General features: G+C 38.8%; 2 protein-coding genes and 1 long non-coding RNA gene across 6 annotated transcripts; 2 read left to right on the top strand and 1 right to left on the bottom strand.

The window, feature by feature from the left end:
- Nucleotides 1-320: 320 nt before the first annotated feature.
- On the top strand, nucleotides 321-3,018 carry LOC146454517 (uncharacterized). 3 transcript variants are annotated; one of them, XR_014859260.1, is made up of 4 exons: nucleotides 321-437; nucleotides 560-614; nucleotides 2,591-2,729; nucleotides 2,831-3,018. It is a non-coding gene; the product is annotated as an uncharacterized LOC146454517 (long non-coding RNA). The 3 variants fall into 3 exon arrangements; XR_014859259.1 differs by having other exon boundaries at nucleotides 326-437; nucleotides 2,591-3,018; XR_014859261.1 differs by having other exon boundaries at nucleotides 345-437; nucleotides 566-614; nucleotides 2,591-3,018.
- Nucleotides 3,019-4,114: 1,096 nt separating this feature from the next.
- On the top strand, nucleotides 4,115-9,788 carry LOC146454516 (MORN repeat-containing protein 5-like). The gene is made up of 6 exons (XM_085095435.1): nucleotides 4,115-4,275; nucleotides 5,497-5,574; nucleotides 6,153-6,234; nucleotides 7,007-7,121; nucleotides 8,921-9,055; nucleotides 9,624-9,788. Exons 1-6 carry the CDS (start codon nucleotides 4,229-4,231, stop codon nucleotides 9,674-9,676), a joined length of 510 nt encoding a protein of 169 aa, XP_084951561.1. The 5' UTR covers nucleotides 4,115-4,228; the 3' UTR covers nucleotides 9,677-9,788.
- Nucleotides 9,789-11,496: 1,708 nt separating this feature from the next.
- Nucleotides 11,497-21,703, bottom strand: LOC146454515 (CMP-sialic acid transporter-like). Of its 2 annotated transcripts, XR_014859255.1 has the most exons (4): nucleotides 21,409-21,703; nucleotides 15,706-16,055; nucleotides 11,606-13,178; nucleotides 11,497-11,554 (listed from the first exon to the last, which is right to left on the bottom strand). XR_014859255.1 is itself a non-coding variant. In XM_085095425.1 (3 exons), the coding sequence occupies exons 1-3, from the start codon at nucleotides 21,542-21,544 to the stop codon at nucleotides 12,552-12,554; spliced, it is 1,113 nt and encodes a 370-aa protein (XP_084951551.1). In that variant the 5' UTR covers nucleotides 21,545-21,703; the 3' UTR covers nucleotides 11,503-12,551. The 2 variants fall into 2 exon arrangements, 1 of the variants encoding a protein (XP_084951551.1); XM_085095425.1 differs by having other exon boundaries at nucleotides 11,503-13,178.
- Between the last annotated feature and the right edge of the window lie 6,168 nt (nucleotides 21,704-27,871).

Below are 27,871 nucleotides of genomic sequence, written 5' to 3'. Positions count from 1 at the left end.
ACCTTGAAGTCCTTATATGTTAAAGAACAAATTCTCCTATCTTGTCCCCATACTTTTCTTATGAAATTACTAGGGAGACGTAGAAACCATTGATATTACCAGGAGAAACTTGATGCTGATCATTGTTACGGCACAAAGAGTTACTTAATTTGGGCCGATCTAAAACCTGTTAAAACAAACTATGATCATGTTCTGGACATGTACCGAGTAGACGTGCTGATCACAACACCACAAGTGAGAAAATTGTGACACAGTGAGCAACATGACATGACAAATGCTGAACACGAAATTTGATCTCACTACCGCACACATACTCCTAAATAAATTTTCTTTCTACCCTAAAGTTCAGGCAGTAGTCCCTCAGCTATAAACAGACAACCAACACTGACGTTTTCTCCAGAGTCGTTAGCTGTGCTACAATGTCTATGACAGGCGAGGTACATATCATTTGTTTTCACTATTTAAAAAGTCTCGTTTGTTTTAAGAGACAACTTTCATCTTCTTTTCTCAATACAAGGCATTTACCTCTAATAACATTTTCAACATTTCTTTTGCGCAGGACAAGGCCCCACTCCAAGCGATGGAGGAACATTCCGAATCAACTGATGACAAAGGTAAAGGAAATATTATAGTTTCTTATCAGGAACGAATCGCTTTGGAAGCTAAAACCAAAAATTCTATAGTGTCGTTTCCCTCTCAAAAGACTTCAAAGTTTTGTGAAAATGTTTGCTTGGCAATAGAGCGCACGCACTTTGGCCAACATTGTCAACAAAACGCTTGCGTCGGCCTACTTCTTTCCCAGAAACTTAAAATCGTTGATCTTTTTTTAATACGGTGGGCGAAATAATACCGAAATTTATAGCAATAAATTGATCTTGAAAATCCATCTTAGGCAATTCTTGGGCAAAGTGTTTTTGCTACAATTGTTGAGCATATGCCGTTGAGTTACTTATGTAGTGTGATATCATGTTGATATCTTGTGATCCAAACATGTAGTAAAATACGTCAGATTTTTCCTGTGTTTCCAGGTCGCTTTTTGCCGGTCTTTATGTAATTGGAATAGGGATTGATTTGTTCCGATGCTGAAAATTTAAGTTGAGGAATGTTTCGTGGGACTCAAATTTACTAGCTGTTGTTTGTTTTACGAAAAGTCCAGGCTTACCCTTTTTCGCATTTTAAACGAGACATTTGTTCCTTCGAAAACGAATGGAATCAGTTTACCATCGATACGAAATTCCAGCAAACATTTTACTGAACAAAATTGTAGATTTCATCTCTTTACGACCGAATCCCAATTTCTAAAGCGATCAAAGGCCGCTTCCGAACGGATATGTCGACCGAAATGAACCATTGGGTGCACTTAATTCAAAGTCTAGGCTATCCTACATAAACGTTTTGTAGGTTGTCGTCTGGTTGGTTTATTATTTAGGTCTTTTAGTTAGCGTTAGTTCTCGAAATAGACATGCTTGGGAGTTCTTGCCGACCCATTGGCTTGAATCATTGTATTTGAACAGTCTGTTTTTGTTAAGCTGTTGTTTTTTTCGACTTTTCACCGCGTTAGTGGATTGTATGGCCGTGTAAGCATATTTAGGTTTACTTCGATCGTGTAATCCAAAGATTTCTTAATCATTGTAAACATTCAAGTTTCTAGTTAGTTGAGAATAATCGGCGTTGGTTGAGAGTTCGTTGAGATGCAGTTGTAAGATGGCATGTGCCGTTTTGAAAGCTATAAGTCAACATTGAAGTCGACTGGAGAAAACACAAAAATGTCAGCCAGAGTCTTAACGGCTTGGTACTTCAAAACAAACGCAAGTTCGCTCATCCCCCTTTAAAAGATTCGCTGGACATCAATTGCCGCCTGTTTTGAACACAATTCATCAAAGCCATCCACACTTTACGGAACTGTGAATTCATTCAGTGTGGATCCCTCTCTGCCAGTTTAATTTGAAAGCATATTGGGCATGCAGATTTCGCACGGTGCAGTTTGTCGTTTGGTTGCATGCTACCCTGCGGGAAAGGAAGGGGGGGGGGGGGGGGAAGGGGGATCCGCAGAACTTCATTAAACTGTTAACTTCCTTCAAACCAAAGTGTTTATTTTTTCCCACCCTGTTCACATTAAACGCAATGGAAGACTTCAAATTTACGATGTTAATCAATGCACTTATCTAGCCACAAAGTAGTGATTAATTAGAGCGGTTTTCATTTGGGTGTCGTAAAACCAAAACCAAATTAATTATTTTGGCCAATCACAACGGACGCAAAAAGGGGAATGAACCAATGAGGAATCGAAGCAAATATATGTAAACGAAGCGCTAAACGCGGGAAAACGCGTCAGTTGAGCAAGGCATGTTTGGTATTGGTTTTGCCGCTGATTGGTTGAGAAGGAGGCACGTGTTTTGCTTCCCAATTATAGAACGAAGTAAAGGAAAACCAAAACAAACGTGAAATTACTGTCGACACTCAATTGAAAACAGCTCTAATAGGACAATAATTGGTAATCTTAGAACCTGGAGTTGAACATCATGACATTAAAACTGAAAAATCAATGCATCACACTCATGATTACTCTCCATATTTTTAATTTCGTCAGGCCCACTGCCAATGCCTTCAAACATCCAGGAAAATTACCCTCTTGCATTTGCGATGCTGGAGAAGGTGCCCGATAAGCGGAGAGTTTATACTATCTACGCACACTGAGTTTGGAGTGGCCTGAAAATGGATGAAGCCCTGTTCAAACTGTTGTACCCAGAAAATATCCCTTTACCTTGCTATTAAGATTGTTACTCGTCACGGGAGTAGACCTCTCATCTTAGATGACAAACATTGTCAGTGATAAAAAATATTTACAACGCAATTATTTTGGGTTAAAATAGTTAAGGGAATTTTATTTGGTGTTGGGACTTATTACGAATTATATTGTGAAATCTACTGAGACTACATAAAGCAATGGTATCGGAATAGTACAAACGTAGGTATAAATTTAAGGGGATTGACTCAATAAAGCCTTTTCAGTTTGAATTACGTGTGCTGATCATTACAACTAGTATAATTGGAACTATGCCCAGCTTAATGGGGTTGTGTAAATGGGGTTGACAGGCCTGCAAGACTCTCACGTGCGTGTTTAGGCCTAAATAAACGTTTTGCTCTCAAGGGTTTATCTTTTTGAGACAGCCTCTATGAAATGAGTTATGTCCCCCGTAAATTTTTTTTTAGGGCTGGATTTTCTTCTTATTCAAATCTCATTTATGGTTTGAAGGATTAGTTGCGTGATGGTCTGTCGCATGTTTTGTCTTTTGATCTCAAAGGTCAATTCCGGGGGAGCCAATTACATCGGCATATTATGCTGTTTAAAAGCTATATACAACGAAATATTTTATGCCACTTATTCCATATAGTATATATAATTCATATTTCAGAAGGAGGATCTAGTATTTTCAATTTTTACGGACTTTGCAAAGCTCTCGCGTCGGCTCTTAATCATTTGCCCAAAGAAATTTTTACAGGAATGTATAAACCGTCCTTCTAACATTCAACCACCAGAAGCTTAATCGAGTTTAAGGTTTCGCACATGATGAAAATTAGTTTTATTCACGAAGTACTTTTACTGCAGTGAATTGTATGCCTTCGAAATTAAATTATTTCGTATACACAGGACAACGCAATGTTTCCCAAAATCATTCCAACAGTGTTTTAAAAGCGGTAAAATGATTTATTTTGTACGCGAGGCTCTCAAGCCCATGTACAAATTTAGTGCCTCAAATGGCGATTTCAACGGATTTTCGTTATTTGCATTTTTCTTTGAAATAAAAGGATATTTCATCGAAAAAAGCTACACTGTGATTTTAGTTAAGTCCTAGCCTTTATAACATTAAAATAAAATATGAAAGAAATTGAGTTTTCCACCCTTACGCGATATGTTTGTTATATTTTTGCGGACAGATTCTTAGCAAGTGAGCTGAAAACCTCGGTTAACTTTTAACCGTGGATTAGCGTTAATTGGCTTTGGAACAACTCAGTGGTCCTGGATTAGATCGATTTACCAGAGCCAGCTATGACTACCGCTGACGTGGTTTGTCTTGGCTCGCGCGCACAGAGTACCATTACAATCGTTGAATCAGTTATGACATAACAGTTTAGAATTAAAAGAACAAAGTGGAGGAACACTTTGGAATAGACATTAATTTTGTCTTCATTTTAAGTCTTGTTGGGCTGCGCCAATAAAAGGAACATGCAGTGCATGGGAACTAGTTATGATGGGTGTTTCCTTAACGGCAGGTAAGATTTAAAAACTAAAGAACTGATAAAACAAAAAGATTCCTCAATTTAATTTTCGTGAATTAAAAATCAGTCGAAGCTCTGGAAAGCGACCACCGCGGGAATTGGAGAAAGTGGTCTTAACTAGTGCTGGTCGCTGACGCGAATGTTATCTCGTAAGCGACCAAACGCTGAAGCAATAGAAGCTGGTCACCGTGACTTACCAGAGCCTTTAGTATAAAGCTTTCTACCTCGGTCTCAGGTCTCACTCTTGATCCAGCCGTAAATCATCTTGAATTAATTTTAGATTCGAGATCCTAGTCTACAAACATCATGATTAGGCACTGCTATTGAAGTTTATATTTTTATTTAAGAGTTGCCGTAATGAGTATCAGAATCTTTGAGTGGTCGCTCAGGAGAGCTTAAAAACAAAGGAAAAGACCAGTTGGTAATTTCTAAAAGTGGCCGCAATAATCGGGGGCAAAAATCGCAATCGATTTTCGCTGGCAATCAAATTCGCTGCGATCGGCGTATAAAAAAGCCAGGTGTGTCGCCGGCCTTAGGAAAACTGGCAACTATTTAAGCTTAAGGCAGGAAAACATGTAAATGGACTCAAGCGCTGGAAAACATGTGGAGCCTGTAGACAGGCTGTTGATTAGATGAGCAACTGAAACAGCAAGGTTTCAAGAAGACAGAAATTTTGTGGGTGCATTGAAATGGCGGATTACATCTGGACGAAATCATGTACAGGGCACGTTATGCTTCTGACATTTTTTATTCAGTTTTGAAAGACATTGCGTTCTTTGTATTTGTGATTTTAGTCACCTTAAAATTAGTAAAAGCCAAATTGTGAGAGTTTTGTCTTTTAAAATAACGAAGATATAGTTTCATTAAATCTAAGAATTTGATAGACACTTTGTGTGGAAACAGGCACGTTCTGCCGGTCTTTATACAAAACGTCTGCAAAATTACGGAATTCTAGGAACTGTATGTTCGCTGTCTTAAAAAAAAACATCACTTTCGTTACAATATCAAAATTTAAATTGACGTGATACCTGATTGATGGGAATCAGAGGCGGTGCGGTGGAAAAGAGTTTAGGTAGAAGAAATACTGGACTCCAACCATTGGATGAGGCCCAGCTCCAAACAAATCAATACTTCCAATTTCAAGTTAGTTCTGATAGTTTTTCCAGTTAGCACAATTTATTTATTTGTTTGTTTGCTTGTTTGCTTCTTTTTAAGAATGGATGATACTGAAGCCGTCTACTCATTTCCCAGTCTCCTCAAGAGAGAGTACAAAGGAGGCTTTGAGGACGGAATGTATGGTTTTTAGTTATAGACTTTATTCTTAGAGCGGTTTTCAAATGAGTGTCGTAAAACCAAAACCAGCGTAATTACTCTGACCAATCGCAATAGATGCAAACAACGTAACGAGCCAATCAGAATTCGAAGCAAATACATGTAACCGGCACCGAGTGCGGGAAAATGCGTGCGGCGAAAACACGATTGGATTTAGTTTGGATTCCCATTGGTTGAGCTTCGACAAGCGTGAAACTCCAATCTCGTACCAAGAATCCTCATGCTCTTTGGCCAGCGGTTGGTCGCCGGGAGAGACTCTGGGTAACTGGAATTTTATTACCACAGGTCGCAGGATTTGTGCGGTAAAACAATGGAAGCTGTTACGGGGCAGCCAATCAAAAAAATTAAATTTGTTTCGAATTCTCCAGTCTCTCCTGGAGATCAACCGCTGGCCAAAGAGCCTGTAGGACTCTGGGTACGAGATTGGTGAAACTCAAACAAAGAGTAATAGGAATTTTTTCCCACAATCGTCTAAATAATCGCTGTCTTCCAGTTTCCAGTTTGTAGCATTCAGGCAGATATAACTGTCCTTTTTCCAGGTTTCACGGCGATGGACAATTGAAGTTTCCTGAACTGGGAGTAAATTATACGGGCAAATTTGAAAAGGGCAGGGCAATCGAGGTAGGACTGTATCCTTGTATATCTTATATATGCTATTATATACTGTCATACCAAGTTTATTATGCTATGATTTTGCCAGTTGTTCCGTGCCAAGTCTTTATTCTTTTGTTGTAATTTATTTTCTTATTTGCTATCTAACTCAATCATCATTATCATCATCATCATCATTATCATCATCATCATTATCATCATCATCATCATCATCATCATCATTATCATCATCATCACCATCATCATTATCATCATCATCATCATCATCATCATCATCATCATCATCATTGTTCTCCAGAAATCAACCATACTAGGAACAGTGCGTATTGTTCGATTTGCAGAGGGTGGAGGCGACTTTATATTCCACGATTACTACACACGAAGTGGAAATTACGTCATAAGTGCAAAACAATTGTCTCATAAAGAGGCAAGGTAACAAACTTTTGAAAAACTTAAAATCTTGATACAATCTGAAGCATCAAGTCGTTCAACAGCCAGAAAGCAAATTGTTGTGAGCTCCAAATATAAATGCGACTGTACGAAGAAGAAAGGATGGCAAGCTTTCTCGTGTTCTCCCAACATCCTGCGTGGTTTTATTACGCTGGTAAACTTCTGAAAAGTGCGGTCTATTGCTTAAATAGGCATTGATCCATGTATTCAGCGGTGACAAAAAAACAACAACAAACAAACAAGCAATAATAATAATAATAATAATAATAATAATAATACAAAATAAACATCCAGCAACAGGTCTAACTCTGAGTGTTTTGTTTCTGTGCAGGGGTATTTTGAATTTGAAGACGGTCTACGATACGATTTTGATAACTGGACTTATTGCGATGGTGATCAGAATAGAGTTTTTAAATCTGAACTTGAAAATGGCTTGAGACCAGCAGGTAAGCAAACAAACAAACAAACAAACAAAATAACTAAAAGTTCAATACGAAAATCTTTTGAAGCAATCATCATATATTTGTGCAAATAAAATGGCGGGGTTGTTTACTCCTCAGCACTTTTAGTTGGTGATGTCAGTACCGTCCGGCCCTCGAAATCCTGACCCTGCTGAGTCCTGTCACTTACGCACCTGAAAGAGTCATATAAAATCTTCAGATCTAACTCGAAGCTCCCTTAAGCGACCACCTCGGGATTTGGAAAAAGTGGTCGTAACTATAGCTGGTCGCTTACGAGAATGCAATCTCAAAAGCGACCAAAACTGCTGAAACAGTTGAAGCTGGTCACTTATCAGAGAGTTTAGCATAAAGCTTTCTTCCTCGGTCTCAGGGTAACATTCTTGATCCAGCAATAAATCCTCTTGAATTTTAGATTCGAGATCTTAATTTACGAACATTAATTATTAGGCATTGCAATATTACTGTAAATGTGATCACGAAGTGTATACTTTTATGAAAGAGTTGCCGAGATCCGTATCAGATTGACTGGTTAAAACAGATTGACGAGTTTAAAACAAAGGAAAAGACTAGTTGGTAATTTCCAAAAGTGGTCGCGGTCGCTTTTGGGAGCGGTCGCAAGAGCTTTTGATTACAGAGTTTAAGTAACAATTGAAACAGGGTTTCACAATGTGTTGGTTGTAACAAGAGCTGGTCGCTTACGAGAATGGGCGCAAGGAGAGCTTCGACTGTATTTTGGTGTTTGCCTTTCCTGTCTTTTTGGTTGGAAGATGAAAACAGAGTAATATGTTGGGATGCTTTTACCGTTTCTATAAAAATCATGCCCGATTTCAACCCTAAACCGCTTAAAGCTACATGTGTACCTTACCCTTTGGAGATGTATATACATGTACTTAAATAACCCCTACCCTTTCCCCCTGAATGCAATGATTTTGACACCATGCAGGATGTTTGTCCCATGAACCTAGTTTAATGGCCTTAGCTTCCACGAGTCTCCTGTAGCTCCGTGGTAGAGCATCCGCACTAGTAATTGGACGGTCTTAGGTTCCCAATTGACTCCTGATAGGAGCACTCGGATCAGTTCTTTTTTCCGAGCATGCCTGTGTCTCTTTCAATAATACATTATTCTCATTTACTCACCAGGCTTAGAATATACCATCACATTTATTCCATTGCGCATATGCGACACATTGACATTCAAATCCTAGCAGTATGCAGGATGTTTGTGCCATGAACCTAGTTTAATGGCCTTAGCTCCCACGAGTTTCCTGTAGCTCAGTGGTAGAGCATCCGCACTAGTAATTGGACGGTCTCAGGTTCGACTTCTGATAGGAGCTTGCGGATTTCCTTTTTCCGAGTATGCCTGTGTCACTTACTGAATAATAGGCCATTTTACAGTTGTGTGCTTAGTGACCTGGTCTTGAATTGGAAGCGAGGCTGGGGTTGACCTTGTTTTGATACAGACCTCACTGCTTTTCATATGTAAATGCAAATAGTTAGCATAAGAACAGTATGATCTACATATGAAAAGCAGTGGGGTTTGTATCAAAACAAGGTCACCCCCAGCCTCACTTAGAATCCAAGACCAAGTCACTAAGCACACAACTGTGAAATGGGCTATTCAACAATCTCATCCTAGGCATTGTTTCTGAAGAAAAGTCTATTGTTATCCCAACAATAGTTTTTTTGTTGAAACAACAAAGGAGAGGTGCGTAAACCTAGCCCTGGACTGTGTGATCTCATCTGATCCAAGGCTGTTAATAAATGCCAATCATTTTTGTTGCTAGGGCGATCCCAACTGACCAGTCAGCATCCTCCTCGGACCATACCGGAAGGCACGTATGACTGCGGAGATGGCTTTTACGACGCCAAGAAACGAATTGTCATCAATTATGATAACCACACCTTTCTTCGGAATACAGGTTACAAAGATCTCAAATTTATTTTTAAACCGTCACGGTTGCCAATTCTGCCATACAGTACTCCTTATTGGTCACAAAGAATTTCATCCAATTGATCTGCCTTGTACAGCACGTCAAGCTCCTAACCCCCACCCCCCACCCCCCCCTCGCCGCCCGGAGCACCCTTATGACGCTCATTACAAACTCTTTGACTGATCAATGGGGAACCTAAAGGAGTCTGCTCTGGATGCTACACGAAAACTACATACACTTTTAGTAGACGTCATCCTTAAGGACGGTGCCTACTTATGCAGAAGTATTTTTGCGCGGTTTATGACAATGCGGGAAAAGCGGATTTTAGATTGAAGCTTTATTATCTCTCAAAAATGTATGGTTACCCCCAATTTTCTGTTTAAATACCAAGAGCACTTGCTAAGTTCTGCTTCCTCCGCATAGTCTGAAACCGCGCAAAAATATCCCAGTATTAGTAGCCACCACCAATAGGAAACCGAGTATCTCAAGATGCGCAGAACGTATGCGCAATAACAATAGTAGGCACCGTCCTTAAATAAAGTTTGTTGTTTTACAGATGATAAAGAGCATGACTGGATTGTAAGCCGCTGCAGGAAGGCCTGCGATTAACCTGTTGGCACAAGAAAAATTCACTAGCATCCACGAACTAGACTATTTGTGCATTAAGCTGTACACAGGAAAAAAAAAAAAAAAGAAATGAATAAAACAAATGTTACCAGTTGGTGAATGAGGAACATGTATAAGCCCAGGTGGAAAGACTCCCAGACGATAGTGATATGGTGGTCCTTATAAAAAAATTTTAATCACTCTATCACTATCACACTCCACTATTTCAGGATTTCAAATAGCGGTTTTGTTATTTATTACATCCATTTTGAAATCACTGGTGATCCTTGCAATCTGATTGGCTTTCAACAGTGCCATTTATTCACGAATCGCACTATTTTTTGTTGTCTAAATCGCATCCTTTTTTTAGGCCATTAAAATGAAAATGTGAAAAGTGAAAATGGATAAATAAATATTAATGTTAACAGAGAAAACTACTGTGGTTTCAAAATGGGTGTAATAAAGTGGTAATTGAACGTCTTGTGATTTCAAAATCGAGTTTACGCGTATGATTTCAGACCAAATTGAACTCCACTCAGTTCAATTACCATTATAATTATATTAGATCCCCAGTAAAGGACTTTTGTTATAGCTACATGTACAGTAACTATTTGTCAAAGAAATTGGTTCCTCAGGGGTGTAAATGAATTTTATACACAACCATAAGACAGTGTTCGTTCACATTGTTGTACGCAAAATTCAATTGACTTTTTCCATACTTTTTCGAAACCTTTCTCTTTTTCCAGACTCAAAATTGAGTCAAATTACACTCGGCTAGAAGAAATTTTGATGAATTAAATTTGACTAGCTGCCAAAGAGATCACTTTAAATATAGCAGCTATAACACTTATTGCAATTTTGAACAAAACTCCAGACACTTTCTTCATTTTTCCAGTCTTAATATTTATTTTTGACACCTTTTTTGTTAAGTCTGAAATATTTGTTTGCAAATTTCCAGGCTTTTTCAAGAATTCCACACTCTATACGAACCCTGATACTGAGATGAGATTCTGGGATCTTTATCCAGCAATCAGCCTGCATAATGGAAAGCCTTTCTTAATGCCCCATTCACACCAAGGCTTAAACACGTTTAAAAGCTGTTTAGTTAAACACAGTTTAAAATTGTTTCCTCCATAAAAGCTGCTTTCGGATTATTGTCGACTGCAGATTTAGCACAAATGAAAGCATAAGTTAAAGGTTACTTGAATCCTATGTCAAAGCCAATGGTTCAGCTTTCTGTTGACAATTTTCATTATGTTAAACCTGGTTTAATTAAACATATTTTGTTCGTGTGAATGGGGCTTTAGTTTATATTTGATCATAACACGTAAGATGATGAGAAAGACGCAAGGCGTTACAATGTCAGTAGCCTGCGTAGCTGGCGGTTTGGTTGTCTCTCTACCACCAAAACCTTTGACTCCACCCAAACAAAACTGCAAGCTACAGGTAGGCAGGCTACAATGTCAGTGAAATGCAACAGGGTGAAACTATCACAATAAAACTTCAACATCAACAGATAAATGATCACATAAGAAAGTTATGGCTTTCCACACATGTAAAAGATGCATATGGACAGTGTGAAGTTACATGTACATTTTATGTCAAAGCAGACATGGCCATTGAGAGACTAATCTCAAGTACCCAGACACTGACCCCGCCATCTTCCAATGGTAAGATCACCACACCTCCACACGTTACACATACATGTACATTACACACACACATGCACATGCTCATACACACCAAAGAATATGCGGTTACCGGTATGTTGAAAATTTTATTTACAAATTTCAAGGAGAAGAACATCAATAGTTATTCTTGACTTAAGAAAAGCATTCATGAATGTAAACAAGGAAGTTAAATATGTCAATCTACGCAGAGCTTGTGTCACAGAAGGCAGATCAGTAATTGGCGAGACAAGGCACTTTGGACCTCTTGGCTCACTATTTTTTGTTATAAGAAATCATGATTGCTGAGAGGCCCTTTTAAGAAAAGCAATATTTTAGTAAAAAAAATTAAACAAGTTAAATCCCTTCCAGTCTACCAAGAGCTTGTTTTGCAAATGTACAGATCTTGAAATTTAGAAACTCTGCAGTTTCTCTCCAGTTTCCGGTGTTCCATTCGTTTTTTAGCTTATCACACACAGAAATCTGACCTGGATAAATCAGCAACCATTAATTTTGTCAGTACTTTCCATTATGAAGTTTCACACTTTAAATTCTTCACACCACCAATCAATTCCCCATAAAATTAGACCAAAAGTAACCCTTCAAAAACAGCACACAGCCATGTAGCTAACATAATTATTGAGGTACCCCACCACCCCCACCCACCCCTAGGCCTGCTGAATTCCCAAGGGGGGTGACTTCTCCATTATTCCTGTCAAAAGGAAGCTCATTAATGCTCAAGATGCGGTACCGGATGTTTCAAATAACTGTAAATTGAGGTACAACAAAGAGTACAGTACCCTCATGTATCAACTGAACAACTGACTTCACCACAGCAAACCTATTGCTCCCAATTAAAAAAATTCCACACCCTACCAAATCCTTGCAGCCCTGTGCTTAAAACAACAGGCCGGATAACTTTATCGGCTGGATAAGGCACTTGCAGGGTCTAAAATATACTTCGCGTTCAAAGTTGTCTAAGGTTTCCGTACACTCCCAAACTCTACTGTGGTTAGAGTGTGCATATTCACTTGTACAAGAGGAAATACTGAAATCTTTGCACAGATTGGAACTGTCGGATAGTGACTTATCCACAGGATAAAGTTATCCGGCCTATGAACAACTGGAGCCAGGTAGCCAAGTTTACAACCTTGGAGCATGTTGTTTTCACGTACCGTACATGTAATGTCATCCAAATTAAGGAAAGAAGACTAGCTGTACATCAATACAGCACAAATGACAGACAGCGCTCCCACAACAAATAACATACTTGGTACAAGATTAAACAGATATGCCGATACCACACTAGAAAGAACTATTGCACAGGATGTGGCAAATCCTTTAGTTATACATGAAGCATATTTTAAGATTAATGAAACAATAATGCCGCCGGCTGATGCAAACAACACAACCAGACAGACGACAAAGTCATAGCCGTGAAAGAAACCCATCCTTGCAATTTCAACACCATCCTGGTAAATGACTCCAATTAGTCCAAGAAAAATCCCAGATGTATACAACTGCGCATTTGAAATCCAAAAAGATGTTTGCTTCCGTCTTTTGAAGATTTTCTCCATGTAAACACCTGCAAAACCAGATACCAAGGACGATGCAAGAACTGCACTAAGTCCAAGGATCACAGATTGCTCCCTTTTTGCAGTAGCACTGTTAGTGTTTGGCAGCACGTCTGTCTGAAGAGATGTATGTGAGTCAATCTGTACCATTGTAACACCCAACGAAAGGAGGATCAAAGAAATCCATTTTATTCTTGTGAGCTGTTTGTTGAGTAAGGCAATGGAAAACACCGCAGTGCTGAGGATTTTTAGCTGGTTTGTGACCTGCAAAAATAAATACGTAAAAATTTATTTTTTTTGTCATTTTTTATTTTATTATTAGCCATTCACAACTGACACCAACATTAACAATAATAAACACTACATACATGTAGACTACTTATAACAATTACGATGCTGACATTAACTAGACATATTATTTATACTGACTATAACCCAAGTATAATTTAAGACATACAATACTTATCATATGTACATGTACATTGCTGACTCTACAAACAATTTTTACAATACTTGCAATACTCACAATGTTCTGGTTGCCTAACTAGCTTGCATGAAGACTAATTAATACAATTAATTAATACTAAATAAATAAATAAATAAATAAATAAATAAATAAATAAATAAATAAATAAATAAATACAGTCAAACCTCCCACAGGCAAACTTCCAAAACGTAAAGTCAAGGTGGTCGCTTACGGGAGGTGGTCGCTTACGAGAGGTCAGACCATGAAGGGTCTAAATTTTGAACTCATTAGCATTATAAGGTGACTCAAGAGTTAAGTAGCCACAACAATGTTGTTAAACTTCCCAAAATTATATTGCCAAAGAATTTCAGTATCCAATTTGATGATTTGCCTGTGATAAATTATGGCAAACTGATGATGGGACAAGTCTGTTTCGCTAAGGCAAAGTCTATTTCAGGAAACCCGGTAAATTGTCCATTTCCCAGCAGGAGATAGATATGAGGACGTATGTGACAAGTGGTCGCTTACGAGAGGTTAAAAACAAAAGAGAAATAGTTAATATCAATGAATCATTTAATAATTTCTCATACATCTCTTCATCATCTATTAGTGCACGCGGTATTTAAAGGTGTTTCAATACAGTTTTTTAGGGACCATACCTTGCAAACTTGTACAGTACCGCCTAGAACTATAGACCCATTTGCCGCGTCGTTGCCGCGGGACCTACTCGCGGGTTTCCCTCGGTATTCCCGCAGTAGGACGGTTTTTTTCCTCGGTTCAGTTGCGGTATGGCTCCAAAGTTGCCGCGGGAAAGTTCACCTAGGTAAAACCTCGGTAAAGAAAAGACGCGGTAGAGTTTGAATACACTTTTGTCTCCTTTGCTTTGTGTTTTGGTTCGTCAGCTTCTTATGACAAAATCGCACCGAAGAACGTTAACTAGGGATGACGATCATGAGCGATACACACACGATTCTCGGCCCTTGAAGGCTTGAACCATTTGAAGAAAATGAGAATCCGTTTTCGAGTATCCGACCACATTGAAAAATCCTTTGAGGAAGATTCTGATTTAATATCTCAAAACTCGGTATACCCAAAATATTTGAAGACTTCTTGTGGACAATGCGCAATATTCACTATCGAAGCTTCGAAGCGTGCAGATTTGCTCAAGAAAAACCAAGCAAACTTGAATTTCCGACACAGTCTGTGGTGTTCCGTTTGCCGGACCTTTTAAAATCATTTATAAATTGAAAACAAATAATATTTCGGCATGTTTTGTGCCGCTCAGCGCCCGAATAATATTTGCAATTCCAACACATTGACGGTCATTGTCAATCGCACTCCTGACGTGACATTTGGGATTTCAATATTTGAATTATTACGCGAACTACCCAACGCCATTTTGACTTCAAATTACTCCTTCAGTTAAGCACCGATTCTTCGCACCTCGAACACTTGCAGTATAAATGTCTTCACTCACGCTCACGCTAACGCTTATTTTAGAAATGCAACCAGTCCTCATTGTTCTTTCCCGCGGCAAATTTACCGCGGCACACTGCACCTCGTCTTCACCGCGGAACGACCGTGTTTTCACCTAGGTGGACGCGCGGCCACTACCCGCGGTAAAGACGAGGTATGCCCTAGTCCCGATGGGTCAATAGTTCCAGGTGGTACTGTACTTTTTCAACTGGCTATTACTAAATTAGGTGCAGTCAAGATTCTGCAAATACCAATCGATGCAAAATTTACACCAGTAATTGGTTTTGGATTGAAGTTTGCCAGGATTGATGTTTTGGCAAGATTGATATTGCCATGACGATGATAAACAAAAAGCTAGAAATCAGTGAATTGTAAATTTTGCGTGATCCAAATTTGAATTAGAAAAGCCACCACCAAATTCTTAAGCTATGCTAATCGACAGCTACGTGAAGAATAAAAGTTGTTTACATTTTTAAGTAACGGTAAGCAAGGGTCTTCTTTCATTTGTCCCAACCAAGTGTTATTTTATGACAAATTATGATGTATTTAATCAGTAAATGACACAGGCATACTCGGAAACTGAAAAATCTGAGTGCTCCTATCAGGAGTCAAACCTAAGTCCTTCTGATTACTGGTTCGGATGCTCTACCACTGAGCTACAGGAGACTGGTGAGAGCTACAGATGTATGGCCATTAAACTAGGTTCATGGGACAAACATCCTGCATACTGCTAGGATTGGAATGTCAATGTGCGGCATATGCGCAATGGAAATAATGTGATGGAATATGTTAAGCCTGTTGAAAAAATGAAAAATTATTTTAACAAGCACATGTTTACTACATGTATACCTGAAATGTTGTTGATTCCAGATGTGTCATTGCAATGTAAACAAGATTGTTTTGTATAACATACAGTACTGACGGCACTGAGAGTCTGAGCATGTCCAAGGGGTTTAATAGAAAATTGTCCACGACAAATGATGCAAAACTTTTTAGACTCCTGTGCTGAAAATATATCACTACCAAGGTCACCAACAGCTTTATAACTTCTGCCAGAAAGACAGCTGTGGAGGCAAAGTACATTTTGTTTGGTCTCGTTCTGGAGTATCGGAGCAGTGAAAAATAACATGTTGCTTGAAGTGTTAGGACAGCAAAAATGATGGTCCTGAATCCAGCAGAGGAAGTGAATGGTGTAGATTCTGAAACAAAACAGAACAATGCATGAAATGAAAGTTTTATTATTTATTTAAATTTAAATACAGGTTTTTGAGTCGATGGTAAAAATGGCAAGGAAAATTAAACTAAATGATATCATGAGGCTTATAAGAAATTAGGTTTCTTTATAAAATCATTAGTTAAGGTGTATTTATCAACTATTCAACCTCTGTTAGAATATGCTGTGCCTGTTTGGCAGAATATTCCACAATGTATTGGCACATACATAAGAAAATGTGCAGAAAAAAGCCATGAGTATTATTTTCCCTGTGCTTACTTATCAAGAGGCTCTGGCTGCTGCCAGCCTTACTACCATAGAGGATAGAAGATCTGCCTACCAACACCGAAGTATTTTTGCGCAGCTTATGACTATGCGGAAAAAGCAGATCTTTGTAAAGGCTATTCGAATCCAAAAAGAAAATTGGGGGTAACCACATATTTTTTAGAGACAGTAAAGCCACAATTATTCTAAAAAGCCCTAAAATGCAAAGCAATGTATGTCGTTTTTTTTTTCCAAATTGAAGCTTTGTTATCTCGGAAAAATGCATGGTTACCCCCGATTTTCATTTTGAATACCAAGAGCACTTGCTGAGTTCTGCTTTCTCCACATAGTTTTAAACCACACAATAAATATCTCTGTATTAGTAGGCACCACCCATAGGAAACCTGAGTATCTTGAGATGCACAGAACGTATGCGCAGTAACAAAAGAAGGCAGCGTCCTTAATTACATAGAAAAGTTAAAATCCCCAGAGCATCCTTTGGCTTTTCTTTTACCCAGAGTAGAACGGATAGCCCCTAATTATGATTTAAGATCCAGGTGTAAGTTTAGAAGTTTCTTGTATGGAGACCGGCAGAGGTGCAGAACACAGCATTCGCAGCAGTTTATTACATTCAAATATTAACTGTACATTGACTTATCTCATTATTATATTTTATTCACTTGTTATTTTCATTGTGATTATGTTTTATATATTATTATAGTACATGTAAAATAGTTTTATTCTAGCCTCTGTGATTTAATGCTCCACATAATACCATTTCTTTATTTTAGTTTGTATTGTAACTCTGTAATTTAGCCTTACAGGCTGCTATAAGTTCAATCTTAATAAACGGTCATTATTATTATTATTACAGTACCGCCTAGAACTATAGACCCTTTGCCGCGTCGTTGCCGCGGGACCTACTCGCGGGTTTCCCTCGGTATTCCCGCAGTAGGACGTTTTTTTTCCTTGGTTCAGTTGCGGTATGGCTCCAAAGTTGCCGCGGGAAAGTTCACCTCGGTAAAACCTCGGTAAAGAAAAGACGCGGTAGAGTTTGAATACGCTTTTGTCTCCTTTACTTTGTGTTTTGGTTCGTCAGCTTCTAATGGCAAAATCACACCAAAGAACATTAACCAGGGATGACGATCATGTGCGATACACATACGATTCTCGGCCCTTGAAGGCTTGAACCATTTGAAGTAAATGAGAATCCGTTTTCGAGTATCCGACCACATTTCAAAAATCCTTTGAGGAAGATTCTGATTTAATATCTCAAAACTCGGTATACCCAAAATATTTGAAGACTTCTTGTGGACAATGCGCAATATTCACTATCGAACGTCCCAAGAAAAAACAAGCAAACTTGAATTTTCGACTCAGTCTGTGGAGTTCCGTTTGCCGGACCTTTTAAAATCATTTATAAATTGAAAACAAACAATATTTTGGCATGTTTTGTGTCGCTCAGTATGGTGGGCAACATGGTGCAAAATTCAGCAACTCAATATCCATTCACATTCACGATTTATATTTTGATTCACAAATAAATAACGTTCATATTCAGCATCCCTATCTATATTTAGGATCAATTTTTGTTCACATTCACGATGGATATCCATGAGGTGGGATATTCATTCAGGTCGCACCGAGCAAGCAAAATCGCGCATTACGTAATCTCCTGTGTCACGTGACGTGTTTGCGGAAGGAACATGGTGGAGAATGTTGAGCGTGTTGAGGACACCATCAGACGCTGCATTCGAGAGGAAATGCGAAATGCCAGGGTGTGAGACGACGGCTTTCTCAACAAGACAAGGGACCTGATTCAATCGGCGGCTTCTTCAGCCGCAAGAGAATTGCCAAGAGAGCGTCCCGGGCCAAAACGGGCGAACAGTGTTCCAGGTCACCCTTGGTTTTACGACACTCATTTGAAAACCGCTCTATAACATGGAACTGATATACTGTTGTAAGACTTTTTCTGTGTATTTCTCAACTCAGCAAATGGTTGTGTTTTATACTTCTGTCAATCATAATTAAAATGGCAAGCAATGACTCCCGGAAAAAATTGACCTTGTTTCTTGAGACATCCTGACAGACAACAATAACACTGATGTGATATAAAATTGAACTGTTAAATGTAATCGAGTACAAACTGTAGGTCTTTCATACAATAAGTGGGACAAATTGATCTATTTCATGGTCTTCATAAGATCTTACCCTTGCAATATTGTTTCCTCTTTTCAAAGTAATGGTTCTGTCTTCCTTTAAAATCAACAGGGCAATAAACCAGGGCATCTGGCATGTTTGCGCTGAAACATAATCCATTGAATAAGAAAACAGCCCTGTACTTATTCCCTGCAACGGATTTCAAGGACGAATTGGACACGGAGGAAAATTGATATTTGCGTCATGCTTTTCCCTGTATAAGTTATTTGATATTTACGTTGTTATATTAAACATCATGATAGAACAGTAATCTTTAAATATTTCGGCTGAGCCAGGTAAACTAACAACCATCAAAGATAGGCATAGGAGTTGAATTACCTGTTGACATGTTAAGCTTACTGAGATCATTTTATCTTACATTGAGATACACTCGATGGTGTTACAGATAACACGAGATATTTTACGATTCACGAAGTTTTCTTCTCAACCCTGAAGGGATGGGAAAAATGTGAGTATCATCTGTGCAAACAAGCAAACCAACATGCGCCAACTCAGTAATGTGGTGATCATTATTGCCTTGGGACAAAAGCTGCTAATGATGAACGTGTTAAGGACAACAAGTATTGCTCCAAAAAAAGTTTTCAATCAGAGACACCATATTCACCCGCATCCGCCATTTTGATCACGAAAGCGCGGGCTCTGGGTATGAGGTCATTTTATATCATGTGGTGCGCGCAAGATACGATGCGCAGAAATTGCTGGATGGAAATATTTCGTGAATTTTGCACCATTCGGCGTACTGTGAGTGTGAACCGATACAATAGTTGAATGTGGATGAAGTTATAACTACTGAACGAATACAAATCTTGAATGTGAACCAATATTGATCCAGAATATAGATATAAATGCTGAATGTGAACGATTTTATTTGTTAATCAAAATATTAATCGTGAATGTGAATGGATATTATAGATGAATGTGAATAAATATTTATCCTGAATTTTGCACCATTTCGCCAACCATAGCTCAGCGCCCGAATACGGTCATTGTCACTCGGACTCCTGACGTGACAAGCTGTTTGATGCAACACGGCAGTGTTCCAGAATGTTAGTCCGCTGTTTACTTTGTATTTTTTCCCAAGTTATTTCAATTTTAAGTGAGGAGAAGCAAAAGAAAAAAAACTGACCCACGAAATTTACAGATTATAAAACATACATGTATGTTCGCGCGGGACGATGTTATTGTAACTTGAAACCCTTGTGTCGACTTTGCAAATTTTGTTGCTTGTGTCTACAGTCTATTTTAAACCTCTTTCTTTTAAAATGAACTTGGCACTGCAACAAGAATAATATTCCCTCTCAATATCCGATTTTTTAGAACACAAACTTGCTCTAAAATTCAGGAGATATTTTTAGCAGCTGTTTGGTCAGACACGTACAAAAAAAGCTGACGAATCAGAAGCAGCGGTTCCCACGAGTGCAAAACAAACGTCAAACTTGCTCCTATGCAAATTACGGTTAATTTACAAGACGTTTGCCCTGTCGCTTGTCATAAAAAAGGGATTTTTTATGACAATTCAGCGAACTCTCTTTCGTAAACTTATACTGAGTGTTTTGAAAAGCAGGTAAATCAACATACACGTATTTCACTGCGTATTTAACATACCCCGGAGATACATGTAACAAGCTTCTTTCAAGTGTTGGATTGTTATAGTTACTTTTATTATCTCTGAAAAGACTGAATACAAACATTTGCCGAGGCAAAGATTCAGGATTTCAGTATTTGAATTATTACGCGAACTACCCAACGCCATTTTGACTTCAAATTACTCCTTCGATTAGGCACTGATTCTTCGCACCTCGAACACTTGCAGTATAAATGTCTTCACTCACGCTAACGCTTATTTTAGAAATGCAACCAGTCCTCATTGTTCTTTCCCGCGGCACGCCTCGTCTTTTCGTCCTCGGCAAATTTACCGCACCGCACCTCGTCTTCACCGCAGAACGACCGTGTTTCACCTAGGTGAACGCGCGGCCACTACCCACGGTAAAGACGAGGTATGCCCTAGTCCCGATGGGTCAATAGTTCCAGGTGGTACTGTATTATTATTATTATTATTATTATTATTATTTTATTATTATTATTATTATTATTATTATTATTATTATGACTGAAGTCCTAGCAACAAAGTTTTACAGAAAATATGTCTTGCCCCAGGATATTGTTGTCCAGAAGGTATCTGTTGCAGGGAAAGTTGCTTGTATTGCAGTCTAAAAAGAAACTTAACCTGGGCAAAGACTAGTCTCATTTTATTCTATTGGAGAAAACTGCCTCAAAAATGATTAATTTTTTTTTTCGTAGAAATTGTGCACATACCGCCATACATTGTTGGGTAACAGTTTTTTCACCGTGCAGAATGTGTAAGAAATTGTAGACTGGCTCATATGCTAAACTTCACATCATTCTTTTATACTACATCTAGACCGCATAACGGACTCTCGCTATTAAGGACAATACCTTGCAGTCCCAAGCGTATCCGCCGCAATAAAAAACCCATAAAGGGTGTTGACTGTACTACAAAAACTAAATGAGGCTTATTGTACATATGCACTTTTTTCAATAATTTAATTTTAAATATTAATCACTTCAGTCCTTTGCTTTTCGTGAGTTCTATCGAAAACTTTGTGTTTTACAGATTCTGTGAGTCCTTAACTAAGGAAAAATACGATCGGAACCCTTTTGGAGACACTGATATAATAATTTGTTTTATTTCATTCCCGAGGTTCATTAAGTACTTCAGATTAAGAGGGAAATTCTTCGAATGCATCATTTCTCGTTCATTAACGTTTATACGCTAGCAACGAAATGCACGCAAAATAATACTAATACTTTACATGCTTAAGTAATTTACTCACCATTTTCTTTGGCGTGATATTTCGAGCTTTGGCGAGAGAAATCTCCTTCGATATCGTTTGCAATTTGTGCAGAGCACGAGTTTGAAGGGGAGGAAACACATTTCCGGTCCGGGTTGAAATTCGACGTAAACGCCATCCTTCTAGATCAATACTGCGATCATGAACTACTCTTTTTTGTGGTTGACATATTTATCCAGCTAACCGGAACCACTGAAGCAATATAAACATGAAAATGAAATCCTTTTCTCCGGCTTTCAATATTGAACTTCTCAGTTCGGAATACTTTTAGATTCGTTCTCCGCCACCCGATTCACTCGACCCCAATGGGTAACAGCCGCTGAAAATGCACCAATCAGCCGTGTATCGTACGACTATAGTATATTACCCATAACGCACTGCACAACGCCACGTAACCCATCGTATACGATAACCGGGTAAATTTGAATTGGTTAGGCTGGACTGAGAAGCAGTTCGCGAAGTTACAAAATTTGATCAATTTTACGTCGGAAATAAACGTAGTGATGCTTACTATCAAAAATAAGTCACTTTAGCCCTTATTTTGCTTCGCAAATTATCTTTAAATATATTCCCGCAAGCCATCGTATACGATGACCGGGTAAATTTGTATTGGCTACGCTGGACTGGAAAGCCGTTTCGAGAAGTGGCGAGATTTGATTAATTTTACGTCGAAGATAAACGTAGTGCTGCTTACGATAAAAAATAAATCCTTTTAGCCCTTATTTTGCTCCGTAAACCATCTCTAAATATATTCCCGTAAGCCATCGTATACGATGATCGGGTAAATTTGTATTGGCTACGCTGGACTGAGAAGCCGTTTTACGAAGTTGCAAAATTTGATCAATTTTACGTCGGAGATAAACGTAGTGATGCTTACGATCAAAAATAAATCATTTTGGCCCTTATTTTGCTTCGTAAACCATCTGTAAATATATTCCCGTAAGCCATCGTATACGATGACTGGGTAAATTTGTATTGGCTACGCTGGACTGAGAAGCCGTTTCCCGAAGTTGCGAAATTTGATCAATTTTACGTCAGAGATAAACGTAGTGCTGCTTACGTTAAAAAAGAAATCATTTTAGCCCTTATTTTGCTCCGCAAACCATCTCTAAATATATTTCCGCAAGCCATCGTATACGATGACCGGGTAAATTTGTATTGGCTACGCTGGACTGAGAAGCCGTTTCCCGAAGTTGCGAAATTTGATCAATTTTACGTCAGAGATGAACGTAGTGCTGCTTACGTTAAAAAAGAAATCATTTTAGCCCTTATTTTGCTCCGCAAACCATCTCTAAATATATTTCCGCAAGCCATCGTATACGATGACCGGGTAAATTTGTATTGGCTACGCTGGACTGAGAAGCCGTTTCCCGAAGTTGCGAAATTTGATCAATTTTACGTCGGAAATAAATGTAGTGCTGCATGCTTACGTTAAAAAAGAAATCATTTTAGCCCTTATTTTGCTCTGCAAACCATCTCTAAATATATTTCCGCAAGCCATAGTATACGATGACCGGGTAAATTTGTATTGGCTACACTGGACTGAGAAGCCGTTTCCCGAAGTTTCGAAATTTGATCAATTTTACGTCAGAGATAAACGTAGTGATGCTTACGATCAAAAATAAATCATTTTGGCCCTTATTTTGCTTCGTAAACCATCTGTAAATATATTCCCGTAAGCCATCGTATACGATGACCGGGTAAATTTGTATTGGCTACGCTGGACTGAGAAGCCGTTTTACGAAGTTGCGAAATTTGATCAATTTTACATCGGAGATAAACGTAGTGATGCTTACGATCAAAAAGAAATCATTTTAGCCCTTATTTTGCTCCGCAAACCATCTGTAAATATATTTCCGCAAGCCATCGTATACGATGACTGGGTAAATTTGTATTGGCTACGCTGGACTGAGAAGCCGTTTCCCGAAGTTGCAAAATTTGATCAATTTTACGTCGGAAATAAACGTAGTGCTGCTTACGATCAAAAAGAAATCATTTTAGCCCTTATTTTGCTCTGTAAACCATCTCTAAATATATTTCCGTAAGCCATCGTATACGATGACTGGGTAAATTTGTATTGGCTACGCTGGACTGAGAAGCCGTTTTACGAAGTTGCGAAATTTGATCAATTTTACGTCAGAGATGAACGTAGTGCTGCTTACGATAAAAAAGAAATCATTTTAGCCCTTATTTTGCTCCATAAACCATCTCTAAATATATTCCCGTAAGCCATCGTATACGATGACTGGGTAAATTTGTATTGGCTACGCTGGACTGAGAAGCCGTTTTACGAAGTTGCGAAATTTGATCAATTTTACGTCAGAGATGAACGTAGTGCTGCTTACGATAAAAAAGAAATCATTTTGCTCCGTAAACCATCTCTAAATATATTCCCGTAAGCCATCGTATACGATGACCGGGTAAATTTGTATTGGCTACGCTGGACTGAGAAGCCGTTTTACGAAGTTGCGAAATTTGATCAATTTTACATCGGAGATAAACGTAGTGATGCTTACGATCAAAAAGAAATCATTTTAGCCCTTATTTTGCTCCGCAAACCATCTGTAAATATATTTCCGCAAGCCATCGTATACGATGACTGGGTAAATTTGTATTGGCTACGCTGGACTGAGAAGCCGTTTTACGAAGTTGCGAAATTTGATCAATTTTATGTCAAAAATAAACGTAGTGCTGCTTACAATCAAAAATAAATCATTTTGGCCCTTATTTTGCTCCGTAAACCCTAAATGTATTCCCGTTAGCCATCGTATACGATGACTGGGTAAATTTGTATTGGCTACGCTGGACTCAGAAACCGTTTCCCGAAGTTGCGAAATTTGATCAATTTTACGTCAAAAATAAACGTAGTGCTGCCGTTCGATCAAAAATGAAACACTTTAGCCCTTATTTTGCTCCGCAAACCATCTCTAAATATATTCCCGCAAGCCACCGTATACGATGACCGGGTAAATTTGTACATGTTGGCTAGGCTTGAGTGAGAAACCGTTTCCCGTAGTTGCAAAATTTGATCAATTTTACGTCGGAAATAAACGTAGTGCTGCTTCCGATCAAAAATAAATCATTTTAGGCCTTATTTTGCTCCGTAAACCATCTCTAAATATGGTCCCGCAAGCCATCGTATACGATGACCGGGTATATTTGTATAGGCTAGGGTGGAGTGAGAAACCGTGTTACGAAGCTGCGAAATTTGATCAATTTTACGTCAGAAATAAACGTAGTGCTGCTTACGATCAAAACTAAATCATTTTAGCCCTTGATTTGTGTGGAACGTTTTACTAGACAACACCTACATAATCGCGGACCCGATACGCAAAACATCTCCAGTGCCTGGATGTCCCACAACATACCGTAACGTTCCGATACTAAGGACCCTCCGAAGGTAACGACCCCTCGAAATTAAGTAACGTCAAAACTTTGTGGCTTCTAACAAATTTTTTAAAGTTTTTTCCAATTTGTTTTTTATTTTTTAAATAAACAAATTTTTATTTTTTTGATTCGCATGTGCTCCTGTAATTGTGGGCAACCGCCTTCTCTGTAAGTTTGGACGTGAACTGTAGGTCACTCACAGGCCGAAAGTTCTTGTTTATCAATTGCAGACCAGATGTTTTGAGCAGGGGATGCACTAATGCCTTTTTCCATTCGTCAGCGAAGTAACCATGCTCTAATGATATGTTCCAGCCATCCTACTAATCACATGAAGTAACTCCTCAATACAAAGCAACAAGACGGATGACGGGAAGGGTTCCAGGGCACACCCATCTCATTTGCGAGAACAGAGGCGTTGGTACTGATGAGTTGGAAAAGACTTCTCCGCTAGAAGATTTGATAGACTCTTACTAGCCCGGAACAGCTTTGATTGGTCCGAACTATTTTTATCAATAAATTGCCTGTAATAAGGACATCTAGCTTCGTTCATCAGATGTATAACATAATTCCTCTTAACTTTAAACTGACTACTAGATCCGATGGGAGTCCACTTGTCTTTCATCTTCTCGCCCCTTCCTCCTGTCCCTTCGAGCCTGAATATTATATCATCATTAAACCATGGGTACAAAACTAATATCTTCATGCATTGACAAAATGATCACAATAAGGCACTTTAAAACAAGGGAAAGCCTTAAGCCATCATCCGTCGTTGACATCAGTTCACTTATCGATGGCACAATGTGATAACTTAACTGGTAAAATTTCGCGTTAAACAGAAATGTTTCTTCAAATTAAAAGTCAAAACTCTATATACTGCAGTATAAAACGCATTGATATGTCATGGACTAAAAGCACTGAGAAGAATTCGGTTTCCTCTACATCGGCTGATTCATTCATGCGGTAGTCCGGTAGACCATCGATGTTAATTTCACTGTCCCTACTACCATGACCACATTTCACAAATGAACGGATAACTCTGTCTTTCAGCCGACACGAGATCTCTTTGTCATGCCGTGTCCACCCATTTCGTGAAAAGCACACGCCGATCACCAGCGCTTATTTTTCCACTCATAAATAGCTCTGGGCCTTGCGAAAAAATGTTCCGTAGTGAGTCTGTCAACATTCTTCTTAAATTCAGCATTGAATGCAACATCGAGTGGTTGAATCTTGCTCGTTGCACCTGGAGTTGCAAGCCCAAATGTCGTCTGGCACGCTTGCGTCAGAATAGTCTTTATTCTGTCTAATGTTTGCGCCCTGTAAGAATCATATTATTTTTCGTTTCGGAAAAAAAAGCTAGCGCTAGCTTTGCTTTCTGGTTTTTGTTCCCCGAAAGTAACGACTCCACGAAAAGTAATGAGCCCAAAAGCTGCTAATTCCGAAAGTAACGAGGGTCGCTACTATCGGAACTTTACGGTACAAGTCTAAGGGCTTAGGACCACATCTAATTATTTTATTTTTATTTTTTATTTTTTCATATATATCACGTTTGCTGGGCACAATTAAGTGGATTGCCAAAGAGAAAATGATGAAGACGACAATTTATTGATTATTTTTCATTCATTTATTTATTTATTTTTTGTTAAAATGCAATAGTATAAGTTTTGAGTTATCCCGACCCAGTACGTCTATGGAAAAAAGACCCCAGAGGGAGTTTTAGTACACTATAGTGTTAAATCTGGGTCATTTTTCTTAAGTTACTGTGAACACATCCACGAGCATTTATGTGATTTGAAATATTAACAAATCCCCGTGACGGTGCCTCTTTAAGCACAGATATGATACCATGGCCAATCCAAGAGATGTGGAGCAATTTTCCTGTAAAACAACTATTTTTTCAGATGCGAAACGAGATCATTGTTTTCAATAAAAAGGGCATTTAAAGTGATGTAACGTGGGTTAAGAAATTACTCAAAAGCAACCCGCCAACCAGTGAATTCACCCCTCATCCAAGATATATGGTCAATTGTGCATAAAATGGGCATTTTGGGGTGATGTAAAGTGGGTTAAGTAATAAGTCAAAAAGCTCCGCGAATGCCGTGAATTCACCTCTCATCCAAGATATATGGTCAATTGTGCATAAAATGGGCATTTTGGGGTGATGTAAAGTGGATCAAGTAATAAGTCAAAAACCCCCCGCGAATGCAGTGAATTGACCCCTCATCCAAGATATATGGACAATTGTGCATAAAATGGGCATTTTGGGGTGATGTGAAGTGGGTCAAGTAATAAGTCAAAACACTCCGCGAATGCCGTGAATTGACCCCTCATCCAAGATATATGGACAATTGTGCATAAAATGGGCATTTTGGGGTGATGTAAAGTGGGTCAAGTAATAAGTCAAAACACTCCGCGAATGCCGTGAATTCACCCCTCATCCAAGATATATGGTCAATTTTGCATAAAATGGGCATAATGGGGTGATGTAAAGTGGGTCAAGTAATAAGTCAAAAACACTCCGCGAATGCCGTGAATTCACCTCTCATCCAAGATATATGGACAATTGTTCGAGAAACGGACATTTTGGGTTGACATAAAGTGGGTTAGGTAATGAGTCAAACACACCCTAAAAAGGCCGTGAATTGACCCCTCATCCAAGATATATGGTCAATTCTGCGTAAAACGGACCTGATTTTGGGGTGATGTAAAGTGGGTCAAGTAATAAGTCAAAAGCACTCCGCGAATGCCGTGAATTGACCCCTCATCCAAGATATATGGACAATTGGGCATAAAACGGACATTTTGAGGTGATGTAAAGTGGGTTAAGTAATAAGTCAAAAGCACTCCACGATTGCCGTGAATTCACCCCTCATCCAAGACATACGGTCAATTGTGCATAAAACGGACATTTTGGGGTAATGTAAAGTGGGTCAAGTAATAAGTCAAAAACACTCCGCGAATGCCGTGAATTCACCCCTCATCCAAGATATATGGTCAATTGTGCATAAAATGGGCATTTTGGGGTGATGTAAAGTGGGTCAAGTAATAAGTCAAAAACCCC

This window comes from Pavona decussata, unplaced genomic scaffold (assembly GCF_977016875.1).
Source record: "Pavona decussata unplaced genomic scaffold, jaPavDecu1.1 SCAFFOLD_300, whole genome shotgun sequence".
NCBI classification, from domain to species: Eukaryota; Metazoa; Cnidaria; class Anthozoa; order Scleractinia; family Agariciidae; genus Pavona; species Pavona decussata.
The sequence above is the reverse complement of the archived record's forward strand: the minus strand, read 5'-3'. Positions and strand labels throughout refer to the sequence as shown.